Source organism: Silene latifolia, chromosome 1 (assembly GCF_048544455.1).
Source record: "Silene latifolia isolate original U9 population chromosome 1, ASM4854445v1, whole genome shotgun sequence".
Taxonomy (NCBI): Eukaryota; Viridiplantae; Streptophyta; class Magnoliopsida; order Caryophyllales; family Caryophyllaceae; genus Silene; species Silene latifolia.
The window spans coordinates 9986211-9999932 of record NC_133526.1 but is presented as its reverse complement, the minus strand read 5'-3'; the positions used below and the strand labels follow the sequence as shown (position 1 = coordinate 9999932).

Genomic DNA, 13722 nt, shown 5'->3' with positions numbered 1-13722 from the left:
AATCGAACTCATTACCATGCTTGGGGTTTTTAACTTGAGCATATATATAATTGTTCATCGTTTTTTTTTTCTTTTCCATAGTTTTAATAACATGATTCTGAGATTAGATATAAAAATATCGGAAAATTTTCATGGTCTATTTATTTTGTCAAATTTTTTATGGTACCCATACTTTAAGAATCTGCCAATCTGCCTATGAGACTCTTTAAGTTTTTTTTTTTTTTTTACCCATGGTATCCCTGTTATAACGGCCATTAAATTGATGATGTGACCAATGAACTAGTAATTAAAAATAAAAAATTATTAATAAATATGAAATAAAAATGAAAAGCAGGGTACTATGGCAAATTTGATAAAATTAAGCAGCATTATGAGAAAGTTTCGTAATTTAAATTACTAGTTTATTGCCACATTATTAAAACTTAGGAAAATGCTAAATACAACCCAATGTGTTGTTTTTAAACATTTAATACCCTTCCAAATTTGGTATTAGTTTAGAAATTAGAGGATAAATTACACATCAATCAATGCAATTAATGCATATATTAAGTGTTTATTTCATTTTTTAGTTTCTTAAATACAACCCATTGGGTTGTATTTATCATAGCCCATTAACTTTGATCCATTTTTATCTCCCAAGCAGAAGGTCGTGACCTAAGTCATCAACCCAATCATTTTTCACCTTCCAACCCTTTTTGTTTTGTTTACGACCAATGATAATTTGACACCTATTGGGTCGCCAATTGACCTAATAAGGTCAAGAGCAACCAAAGAGGTCACAAATTGACCTTATAAGGTTAAGAGCAACCAAAAGGTCACACTAATCTCATGCTTAATTGTTGGTTAAGGCGACCCAACAAGGTCGCGACCTCCCTCGTGACCTTGCTTGGGAATGGTCTTAACGATCGTTACATTAAGCGGTAGCGTAGGCACAAAAATGGACCTCAAGGATACTATAGGCACATTCTTTAAAACAGGGGTATCTTGGGAAATCTGACTAAATTAAGGGCATTATGAGAAATTTTTGTAAAATATTGCGCAACAATGAAGACTTGTGATATGGTTATACCAAAATATAATCATGATAAATATTTTTAAAAAATAAAAGCAAAATATTATTTTATCATACAATTTTGAGTCGCGCTATGTTAGCTCGGCTTGACTCGACTCGACTCGTTAAGTTATCGAGTCTAGCTCGAGTTTGAATCAAACTCGCACAAGCCAATCTTTGACCGGGCTAAGCTCAAGCTTGAGCTGCTCGCGAGTTGTCTTGTGTCATTATCTCCCGACAACTCTTGCATCTTTTATAACAACAAATGAATAAGGACTAATTAAAATTAGAGGTGTAAATAATGTGTAATTATTGACCTGTAACTCGGGTGGGGGGCATGCTAGGTTAACTGAATTGAAGTACCTGTAACCCTGTAAGAGGCATGCTAGACGAACTGAATTGAAGTTGGCAGCTAGAGTAACAACACCGCATTAAAGTAACGGTTGATGCAGAAGGTTGAAGCTTTTACCACGTAGCTTACCATCTTAAAAAAAAAAAATAAAGACATTGAAGTACAAGTATATTCATTATTGGGATTTCATACGTATACGGTATACCCTTTTTTTTCACATGGCTTTGTGAATTTACAAAGATAATAGCAGCAACAACAACAACAACATCAGAGCCTTAATCCCAAAATGATTTGGGATCGGCTGACATGAATCATCTTTTCGAATGACCACAAATTAGATTTTTGAAAAACTTTTCATTCAATTTAAGAAACCGTTATGATTTTGTTTTATGTAATTTGTTTTTGCACAAAGTTGAAAATGAGTAAATCTTATTTATGGTATCATTGACCCTTGTCAAATTTCTGATCCCAAATCGAGTACTTGGTACATAACATAGTGTAGCGTGCGTATTGCATTGAACTATTGAAGTACTTGAAATGATGGAATGGAAGACTTTGTAAATGTTGGGGGAGTAACCTGCGCTGATCAGTGATCACATCCATGACCATCCTAATAAAACTGGACCACTTATTAATGAAATAAATGAATGTATGAGTGTATGAGTATGACCACCCCATTTGCTCCTGTCTTTTTCTCTAAGACATTGAGCTGATTGAAAGTATTGCAGATAACGACCTCCTCTTTTGCTCTTTGTGTAGGAATACTTAATTAATCTCTTTCTAATTATGCCCCAACCCCCCCCCCCCCCAACTTGCCTTGTCGCCATAGACAGATTATAGCTCAATACGTATACTATTGGCCGAGACAAAGATTACAAGTTAAAACGAGTATGTATATACGGAGTGGCCAGGAAACAAAGTGATTAGGACAATAAAAGACGGTGAATGATAACATGGGGAAAGGTGGAACCTTGAGTGTGTCTTTTACAGGAATCATCTTGTAAAAAGCTTGAAAGATTTGTGTTAAAAGAAATCATGAAAAAGGGAAATACAGTAATAAGCATACTTTTATCAGTCCTAGTCAAATCAGTAAGATACCTAAAGACTAAAGTAAAGGAAGGAGCATCTTTTCAGCTCCTTTACTTCCAAAATTCCAATCACACTCACAGCAACACAAATATCAGCAATCTTAAGCTAGCTAGCTGCTACTACTACTACTAAAATACTACCACCTGATAAAAGGACTCCACTTTATGTATAACTTTTACAAGTACCATAGTGGATTTTATCTCCATCCAAATTGATAGTGATATACTTTTATATTGCAATAATAATTAAGGATTTTGGGGGTCCATTAATCATGAATCATCATCATACAATACAATACAATGAAATGAAATGAAATAAGAGTTGGATTAGCTAGTCTTAATAAGTTAGTGAGAAGGATACACATACAATTTATAATCCTAAAACAGCAAATATAGATATATAATCCATGAATCCATCATTGAGTTAAACCAGGAAAATTCGCGCAGTAATTAATTAACAAGATAAGTTTTTTTAGTAAAAAAGCGATCTGAAATTAAGTTTTAAGTGAGAGTAATGAAGGAATAGCAGCCAAATTAGATGTTGTTGTTTTAGTCTTACTATCATCATTTGCAATTATCTCTCTGTTGTAACCCGGCTTTGTCGAAGCACCACCACCAAATGCTCTCCTTGGACTTGCAAATGCCCATCCCCAACTCCTCCCTCTTCCGTGCACCATTCCGATTCCGCCATGATTTGCATTCGGCCTTACACCCGCTGCACTGCTGCTGTTATTATTGTTATTGTTGTTGTTGTTGTTGTTGTTGTTGTCGAGCCAGTAAGATGAGGATGACGTGGTAGAAGTTGATGACGAGGATGAAGTGATCATCATGAACCCACCGAACAGACCGCCGCATCGGACTTTCTCCCGCATGGCGGTAGAAGTGGAATGACGGTGTTTGATCTTAGCGCCGCCACCGCCGCTGCCTTCGCGGTGAGATTCGACACGGCGAAGAGCGCAGTCGCCGAAACCAGAGAAACTTCTACTACCACACCCTACAGATCTGGATCTGGTAACCTTGTTATCAATCGATGACGTAGCTGCTGTTCCGTTGTCTGGACTGCTGTCGTCATCATCCTCCTCCACGACTACCACAACTGACGATGATGTTGACGGTGGTGCTGCTGCTGCTGAGGTGGAGGTGGTGGTTGAGAATTGTGCTGCTGACTTGGCGGCGGCGGAGGAGGAAGATGGTGGCTTTTTATGAGAGAGGTGAAGAAATGACCAAAAACCCCTTCGACGAGGAGTGTTAGTAAAGTCGTCGTAGTGGTGGTAGCGTGCGGTGGCGGTGGTGGATTTACTTCTCTTCAGAATCAAACCGCCACCACCACTACCACCAGTATCACATAAAGAAGTCTTCTTTTTCTTGGTGGTGAGTAGAAACGGTATGCGGGGCCCACTGGTTCCGGCGGTGGTGGAGGTGGTGGTGTTGTGATGGTTACGAGTGGTGGTGGTGTGGTTGGAAGGAAGGGGGTCAGATCTGAGAGAAGGAGGGGAAATGGAAGGAATAGGAAGGAAAGAAGAGGAGGAAGAAGAAGAGGAGGAGACAAGTTTGCCGAGCTTATCTTGAAGACATAAGGCACAGATACCGCCACCAGGGGAAGTGTTATTCAAAGGGTGTAGGCTGCATTGAGTAGCTTCATCGTCTCCGATGCCGGCCATTAGTACTGGTAATAATATTCCGTCAACGTAGTAATAATGATGGAAGGGAATAAGAGAGAGATGGAGAGAGTGTGTGTGTGGAGGGAAGGAAGGAAGAGGAATAAATGAAAATGAAAATGAAAATGAAAATGAATAAATGTGGTGTGGAAGTGTGCAAAGTTGAGGGAGGGAAGGAAGGAGGATGAGTTTCCCCAGGATTTATTGACTACACAAACCACGTGCCTAGTAATGTGCTCTTTAGTTTTAGGGATGGTAGGGAGAGGGGGGACTCTCTTTGCTTCCAATATTACTCGTCCAGTCGTCCTCTCGCTCATAATTGAATACTCGGAAAATGTACGTTGTATTCTTGAGATTTGACATTTTATACGAAATATCTCATTTTTTAATTTGGAAAATTAAATAGCTTATAACTCGTGTTTATGAACTTAGTGAGTACCAATTTTTTTATTTTATTTTTTAAATTGATTATCTTTTCGAGAATTACGACTTGAAAAAAAAAATATCGAGTTTGGAACTCGTGGCCAAGAGATATGGTAGAGCTGGCAAACCATGACACGACATGAAAACACGACACGAACCCGACACGAAATTAATGGGTTTGGGTTGAGGCTCAATGACCCATTTATGTAAGTGGGTCGACACGAACACGACACGATATTTAATTGGGTTGGGTTTGGGTTGAGCTCTCTAAACACGAACCCGACACGAATGACCTGTTTACTAAATTAATCCTAATTTTTCTTGATCCTCCATCACATAAATATGCTTAAACTTTCCAAATATGGACATGACACGAACCCGACACGAAATAAACGGGTTAGGGTTGAGTCTTGATGACCCATTTATGTAAGTGGGTCGACACGAACACGACACGATATTTAATTGGGTCGGGTTTGGGTTGGAGGGTTTGTGACCCGTTTACATGTAACACGAACCCGACACGACCCGATCTGTTTGCCAGGTCTAAGATATGGTCACTCAAAGTTTGTTCGGTAAAAAAAAAACTTAGACATACAAAAACTTCTAGCCTGAATCCAAATACGACGATTTTGTTTGCAAATCGTAGTTCTCGAAAAAATGATTGATTTAAAAAAAAAGTTGTCACGTTCTGAACTCGTAAACACGAGTTATAGCTTCTTAAACTTTTTCGGGTAAAAAATTTGAGGTATTTCAGGCAAAATGTCAAACTTCAGAGATACCGCGTGCATTATTCGTTGAATAATTAGTCATTCATCACAGTTAGGGGTTGTTTACTTCTGTTTTCGCTGCCTTTCACACTATTTCGCTTCACTTAATTTCGATCATTCCTACAGCTGCGCTTCTCAAATAAATCAACTAAATTGGATCAAATACGACTATACGAGTCAAGTCAAAACCAAAATGCGGTGAAAATTACTTTATACTCCATAATATCTTTTCTTACATCATTATCTAACTTTTTTTTTAGTCAAATTTCATATAAATACTCTAATCATATTCGCTTCTTCCATTACTTAAATTGAAAGAAAAATTCAGTTTTAAACGGTGTCCTACAAAAGCCACTTTGTTAAACTCTGATTCAAACTTTAACCATGACCTTGTTTAATTTCATAAAAATACTTTAATCATATCCTAATTTACCTTAGTAATGTATGCTTTCTTTTTAAGCATTCTTATTAATCAATAATGAATGTCGGGGTGCTAATTCACTTTCATGTTTTATCATACAATATCGACCACAAATAATTATAGTTAGTACAAAGGGAGTACTATTCTCAACATGTAAAATGATAATCAAGCCACAAAATTAAAATGGAACGAATATGCATAGACGTATGGAGTAGATGGTACATACTGTATTATATATAAGGTGCATGTGGTGACAAATTTAAAACCACATGAATGGAGCAATATACAAATGTGAATGTACAACTTCAATTCCTTATTATATGGGGAACGAGACTTGAGATGATTCTTTGTTGCATGATGGGTTATTTTTCCAGCATTACGGTCCAAATCTACCCCGATTCGAGCAAAACCGACTTGATAGAACTCAGGAATATTGCAAATTAAAATTGATCCGACCTATAACCCAGCATGACCCGATAATCAATGATCCGAACCCGGCCCTATATGAACCGACCCATAACCCGATTAAATTAATGATTCGACAATTATTAAGTTTAATATTAATCAAAATGAAATGAATTTTAGTATTTAGTTTGATACGTTTGACTTAATAATGAAGTTACTAAATCAAATAATGATCGAAAACTATTTTAATGGTCAAAGTAGTGCGATAAAATAACTAGACCCGATAATAACTTGGTACATCATTTGACCTGAAATGGCCCGACCGATAACGACCGGACCCGAATTCAACTCGACTTGAAAAGATAGGCTGACCCGATATAATCAAAATCCAACTTGACTGGATCCAGACCTCACTCGATTGACCCAATTGTCACCTCTAGGCTCTAGGTCTAAATGAAAACATTCAACAAGGGTCATCATAAGACCATCCCGAAGCAAAAGGTCGACTTAATCGGGTCAATCAGAATTTTTACTCTTAATCACCCCTTATTAACTTGACCCATTTCACACTCCCAAGCAGAAGGTCACGACCTGGGTCAATTAATCCAATTATTTTTCACTTTCATCATTTCACACATTCTCTACCTCACTAAAACCTCTCTCTTACTTTTTCCATCATTATTTACTAACTAAATATATACAAGTTATTTTTGCATTTTTCATAAAATAAAAGTAGTCCAATATGTTAAATATTAATTTAATGGGATACACTACTGGAAAAAAATTATCAAATAATATTGTTAAAATTTAAAAATTGAAAAGACGATTTTATTGACAACAAAAAAAACCGCAAATATAATTAAAAAAAATCGCATACATAAGATAAAAAAACATGAAAATAAATAATTCTAAAAGTTTCAAACTAATTCTACATTATAAAAGGAAAAGCAAAAAAAATAAATTGAACAACCAACCAGAGAGTGACACCTATTGGGTCACAAAGGAGGTCAATTTGAGCCAATAAGGGTCATAAATTGACCTTTACTCACCTTAATCACCCCTTAGGTCATCCTAATTTTTTTCTTAATTAAGGATTAAGGTTACCTTCCATAAATTGACCCCCACAATTGACCTTACTTGGGGGTGGTCTTAGTAGTGGATTATGGTTGATGAAAAGTAAGATGAAACAAAAAGGGAGACGTAAAGGTGTGTGGTTATCCGACGTAGAAGAGTATTATTCAAGAGTATTACGGTTGGGTGGACAATACGTGAATTTATAATGATGGTATATGAGGAATATAGCGATGTGTCCGTAGCCTTTCATTACTTAATTTTGTCTTGAGAAAGACCGCAATTTTTATTCAAGGGGTCCATGAGTCCATGGCATATTGCCGTATAATCCAAATATCCATGTGGTATTATTATCGCAGCTGAATATTAATCACGGTGGTGGCCTCACCTGGTGGGGGATTCAGCTACGAGCCTACGATGCCATTAAATTTGGATTTGGATCCTCTCTATTTCCTTTCTCTCCATTTCCTCTCACAATCTATTTTAATAATATTTATCCCTTTCACTCCCATTTTTCCTTTACTTTTATGCGTAAATTGAGAACCGTTAGATATTGTCAAGATGTGATCCGGACCATTAATAAGAACTTGCCTCTCCATTTCTTTTTAGGAAATGGAGAGAAATTGGGCTCCATTAAATTTGGGCGACTTTCGTTGTTTCAAATTTTAGATTATACGTACTATATTTGCAATAGTGAGTTTACTGGTCGTTCCTAATTTTTAGGGATCAGAAAAATCACGAGAAAAAGGATTGTACATCGGATATATTACATCATATTTAATGACTTTTTAAGTTTTTGTATATTTTTTTCGAGTATTATAAAGTTTATAAATTACATTTTAGTTTTATGATGTCAAAAATCAAATCTTTTTGAGTTTATATGTAATTTTTTTGAGATTAAAGTTTAAGTAAATAAACTCAAAAACTTTAAAATAAAACTCAAAAATTTTAGATTAAAACTCAAAAACTTTATATTAATGCTCAAAAACTATAACATCTGATGTACTACATCAGATGTATAATCCACTTACTTAACCGAATTCATTTATTTATTTTTTTGTCAGTGCGCAAAAGTCTTACATACAGGGTGTATTTGGTAAACAGTAGGTTGCACAAAAAATAGCATATTTGGGGGTTTTAGCATATTTGACCAGTCAATATGCTATTTGGGGTGTTTGATAAACAGCATATTGAAATAGTAGATTGGGGTCGAATCTACTATTTTACAATATGCTGCTCCCACCAGCATATTCTATTAGTAGATTGGAAAAAGAATATGTTCACCCTTTTACCCCTTTAGAAATATTAACCTTACTTTTATTCTAGAGTCCCTCATACGTTCTCCTCTCTGAAAAAGGTACGTTCTTATTTTTTTCTCTTGTTTTAAAATTCTTCTATGTACTACATGGTAATCCAACTAATTTATTTGTTTATGCTTTGAATTTTCTGAACTCAGAATTATTTGTTAGATTAAATGGCTCTTTTTTTCGTCTTGTTGCTTATACTACTGCAAATTATGAATGATTTATCACAATTTAGAGTAAAGTATGTGACTAGTAGAAGAAATCGAAGTCATTAGTTATTAATTAAATTGTTTGTATGATGATGTATGTTGGCAAATATTAGTTAATAAATTATCCATGTCCTTTTTTGTCATTTTACAAAGGATTGAGATAATCTGCTAGTTTGAATATGTTAATTACCAAACACCTTTAGGGGTGTTTGGTTCATCCAATATAGGTATGAGGTATGAGTTTAGAATGAACCAAACCCATACCATGTGTTTGTTTGACAAAATTGAAGGTTTCATACCCATACCTCAAACCCATGAGGTATGAGTTTCTCATACCCATGGAGGGGGGTGGGTATGAGATTGATACCCATGGTATCAAATTACAAATATTAAAAGTGATAAAAAAAATTGTAAAAAAAAATATTTTATATATTTATTTAATTAAATTTTCTCTACGTGATTTAATAGTATAAAAATTATTATTAAAAATATTGTATTTTGAAGAGTTTTTAGCTTTGATTGATTTCTAACCCCATACCCTCAAAATTGAACCAAACACAAGGTATGAGGTATCAAGTTCCAACCCGATACCACCCAGGTATGATTCCCGATTCCAAACCCATACTCACGCGTGAACCAAACACCCCTTAATAAAATCTGCTAATTGAATATGCTAGTCAAATCTGTCAACAAATTCTGCTATTATAATCTGCTTTTACAATCTGCTTCTACCAATATCAATCCGATGTTTACCAAACAGGGCCACAGTAATATGGCTCTCAAAGCCAAATTCTAAACCCGAGTTCAATTTTCTATAAATTCCCTCTACACAAAGATGGTAGGGAAAAGGGATTCAACTTGAAACTTATAATCCATCCCGAGACCAATAGTCGAGGATGTCTTCATCGTAAGTCGTAACCGCTAGGTAAAGACATCTTCGAGATCAAAAACTGACGATAACGAGCTGATTTTTTGAGACTTGCACTCCTTATTGAAAGATTAGAGAAACCAGTGTCACAAATTACAATTATAAGTTATAACTTGAAGAAAAGAACATTTAAACATGGCCGGGAATGCTCGAACAACAAAAATGGTCCATCATCGACTTACTCGGCTAACAAATAAGAAAATGTCAACACGATGCTTCTCCGTCAATTTCTCTATCAATATGTCAAGATTGAATCTGTACAGTATTAGTTGAATACATTGTTGAAGCTTGTTACAGAAAGGCCAAGGATAAATCTTGATGCCTATGCCTATCAATATGACCACTGTAAAATCATGAACTTGTTTGTGTTAAAGAATCTATGAGGCTCGGTTTGTTTACCCTTTATTACCCCATGAGTTCAACAGGACCCTTTGCAACATTTAAGCACACAATCTTGCAAAAAATTTGTAAGTTGAGATGTATACAGTTGTGGATCATTTCTATAGTGATCTACATGTGGTGTTGAGACAAAGTCGCAGGACCTGACCTCGTGTCCTGATTTTCGCTGTTGTGCTATGAACGATTCCACAGAATGTGCTGGGATAACTTGGTCAGCCGAGCTGTAGATATAGAGCTGTGGGCAGCTAGGTTGTGTTGATGACAGCACGCCAATCACATCTGATAACCTCCTGTTATCGACAAATATTAGTGTTTTTCCATCAAATTTCAAACAAAATTCATTTAAAAAACTGCACAATATATGACAAATAACAAAAACCATGCAATTGTTGAATGAGAACACCGGTTAGATATGAAATTGCATAGAGCACCTCACAACTCACAAGTCGTAGATTAATTAGAAAGACTAACAAGGACTTCATAAGCGGCCATTCCGGCCAACGCATCAAGGCGCGCTTTATTGAACTAAGTGTGTCGATACAACACTATTTCTCACACTAACACATGATTCTAAGACAATTTATTTTAGGCTGAAAATGTATTTTTTTTTTTTTTTTTTGCAAACTGACCGTTTCTGACACCGAAATTACTGTCAGACGCTTGCAACCGAGTTTGAGTAATGCTAAGATAATTTGACATAATAAACATCCTGATGCGCCAATAGTAACATGTTATATACCTATATAAGCATTAGGTATGAATTGCATTTTTAGGTTTCAGAACGTGTATGGGAGAGGGAGGATAACTTGCAGGAATGTTTACACGAATTTACTTATAAAGAACCAAGACCTGACCAACTCATTCCCAGTCAACAATCACAGGAAGTGGTATGATATTACAAAATAATGAAACAAATTTTCCAGTAGAGAATGCAGACCTGTTCACTGGAGGAAATTTTAGTACGACTTCAAAGAATTTCCCCAAGACAGTAAGTAGAGCTGTTTCAGTCATTGCAGGTTTTGGCTCTCTAGCAGTTTTTCTAGTAACATGTTCCTCGTCCGCTGAATCATGTAATGTTGATGACCCCTTGGTTGCTATGCTTTGCTTTTTAAGAAAAGCTGCAGAGAAACCCGACGCCCATACCTGCATTATATTCCAATAAATCAAATGTTCTAAATTCCAACAAACCCCTTTTCGTTAAATAAAGAAAGCATCATTCTTAAATTAAAAAGACAATGGCACACATATGAACATGAGAAAGATCTCGGAATAATGACACAATCAAATCCTAAATCAAATGATGACAGGATTGAAAAAAAATCATTGCTTCAGGCTTCAGCTACTCGAGAATAGATTTTTGATTACAAATTACCAATTCACCAATCAACTACACATGTTTCTGAAATATACGATCAAGAAAAACAGAATCTCACTAGAGCATTGGGAATATAATCACCTGAGGATCTGGGGCCGCAACAGGAGCTGAATCAACAATGCAGCCTTTAATTCTGCCCAACAAAGAAGAATCCTGTTTCTGAAACTTCTCAAGCATAACCCCATATCTGTACAAGGCACGCACAAAGTCAATACAAAAAGACTGAGATAAACACAGGAATTGATTAAAGGGCAAAACCGGACACTCACGTTAGCCAACCGGTATTGCTGAAGGTGTGAAAAACAAGGTTCTTGCCATGCTCCTCCTCTAACCAATCAGCAAGATGGTTTACAAGTAACTCCACATCCTGCTCCGATTTCCCACCAACCTGGTAACTAAGAACCTCAGACATCGGGAATGTAAAGGTAATAGCATGGAATCCCCTTGAAGTATACCATTCTGCATATCGTTTCAAGTGCTTCTGTTTTGCTCCTAACCATCCCAGCAAAACCACTACTGTCCTCGACTTTTCAGATGAACAACCTGAGACACCCTCGACAGCTGCCAGGTCAGGCAAATGCCACCTGTACAAGTCCTCAGACCGGACACCTTTACTAGTGTCAGCGTCAGAACACGGTTTTGGCATCGATGCCTTAGTCAGCTCAGCTGACTGATATAAACTAACCAAAAGGGGAGATAATGTGACAGAATTCCCGTCGAAGATTCTACTACAGTTTGTTATTGGTAAAGGGTTGGTTTTAATATCAGGCAGTGGGACCTGAATTCTGTTGACAAAAGAGAAACTTGCTAGCTTGGAGACTGAAATGTGGGATACCCATGAAAGTTCGGAATTTGACAGGGAATGTAAACTTGCTGAAGAAGTACTACAAGGTTCATTTGACTTTGATTTCTTAAACTTAATTGGCAGATCAGTAACAGATGCCACAGCAACAGCAGCAGCCGCGTATAAAGGTCGTTGAAGTGAACCCATTATGAAAAAAAGCAGTATGTCGAAATAGCAACAACCTTGCTGTACCTACACCGAGGATAAGAATGAGTTGGAAATGGAATGAGCTACTACAAAAGTTAGATTGTAGAAGAATATATATACAAAGAGATGTATTTTGTGTAGGAAGTACCTTGAAATTGTAGGAAGAAGATTCAATAAAATCGGGCTGTCAAGAAATGACAGCCCGAAGATTGCAATATATGCAGATGCCAAAGTAGGGTCAAAGAACCTGGTTCCTGGAACGTGAACAAGAAGAAACACGTTTTATTCCACAGTTTTCACACACCAAGTCGTATATACTTGGACATTTCATGGCGATGATATATTTAATGTCCAAGAGAACCTGATGCAGTAATTCTTGTGTGAGACGGTTCGTCTCATTTTATTAAAAGACAACTTATTTAATACTCGTAAATCGTAATACAAAAATGCATAAACTTTTTACAAAAATGTACTGTCTTATGGTGTGACACCGTCTCATTTTATAAAACAACTTATTTAATACTCATAATACTAAAATGCATAAACTTTTTATAAAAATGTACAGTCTTACGGTGTGACACCGTCTCATTTCAGAGATGACATGATAATCAAAATTTGTCAAAGTAAAGAAGCAAAACTGGATAGATAATCACACGTGATGTGTCATTGTGTCAACATAAGCCAACGTGTTGCGTTGTAAGAAAATGGTGTAGTTTTGACTCCATTTTCTCAAAAATATAATGATGATGATAACGACATCAACAATTGAAATTAATTATGGGAGAGACCCACTTTTATTCAAACACGGTGCAATTAAATTGATAAAATAAAAAAAAGGCATAACTTGTGTCCATGCAATGTGCTAAAACTAAAAATAAAGCTAAAAAATGAGGAATTAGAATCGACGATTGAATTTAAAAAAAAGGAATCAAAATTAAATTGAAAATGAGGAGGCAATTGAAAAAGGGAAGAACAAGGGAAGGAAAGAGGGTAAACTGACCTGAATGAAGGTATGAAGGAGAAAAATGGTTTGATTGATAGATAGATTGATAGAGGAGTGCAAAATGCCTTTAAAGAGAGCGGGCATTCGCGTTAAAGTTAAGACTGTTGTTGCCAAACAAACTTGAGGCCTAGAATCGTAAATGTCTCCCATATAATTGGGACAAGATCCTCTACCCGAATATTCTTTCTACCTTTTTGTACCCAAAAAAATATTCTTCGTTTTAAACACAATCCTTTCCCATTTTGAACTAATCTCGTAGTATGATATCGTCTCTCAC

The 13722-nt window shown here is 36.1% G+C and overlaps 2 protein-coding genes across 2 annotated transcripts; both read right to left on the bottom strand.

The window, feature by feature from the left end:
• Positions 1 to 2797: 2797 nt before the first annotated feature.
• On the bottom strand, positions 2798 to 4426 carry LOC141597507 (uncharacterized). The gene has a single exon (XM_074417977.1). It carries the CDS (start codon positions 4150 to 4152, stop codon positions 2986 to 2988), a length of 1167 nt encoding a protein of 388 aa, XP_074274078.1. The 5' UTR covers positions 4153 to 4426; the 3' UTR covers positions 2798 to 2985.
• A 5448-nt stretch (positions 4427 to 9874) lies between these two features.
• LOC141597491 (uncharacterized) lies at positions 9875 to 13654 on the bottom strand. Its single transcript, XM_074417960.1, has 6 exons — positions 13443 to 13654; positions 12591 to 12696; positions 11721 to 12487; positions 11533 to 11638; positions 11014 to 11219; positions 9875 to 10366 (listed from the first exon to the last, which is right to left on the bottom strand). Exons 3-6 carry the CDS (start codon positions 12440 to 12442, stop codon positions 10096 to 10098), a joined length of 1305 nt encoding a protein of 434 aa, XP_074274061.1. The 5' UTR covers positions 12443 to 12487; positions 12591 to 12696; positions 13443 to 13654; the 3' UTR covers positions 9875 to 10095.
• Between the last annotated feature and the right edge of the window lie 68 nt (positions 13655 to 13722).

Coding starts and splice junctions, on each gene's coding strand:
- LOC141597491 (XM_074417960.1), bottom strand. CDS start 12,442: ATGGGTTCACTTCAACGACCTTTATACGCGGCTGCTGCTGTTGCTGTG. Junction 11,639..11,720: donor AGCAATACCGGTTGGCTAAC/GTGAGTGTCCGG, acceptor TGCCTTGTACAG/ATATGGGGTTATGCTTGAGA. Junction 10,367..11,013: donor AAATTTCCTCCAGTGAACAG/GTCTGCATTCTC, acceptor TGTCGATAACAG/GAGGTTATCAGATGTGATTG.
- LOC141597507 (XM_074417977.1), bottom strand. CDS start 4,152: ATGGCCGGCATCGGAGACGATGAAGCTACTCAATGCAGCCTACACCCT.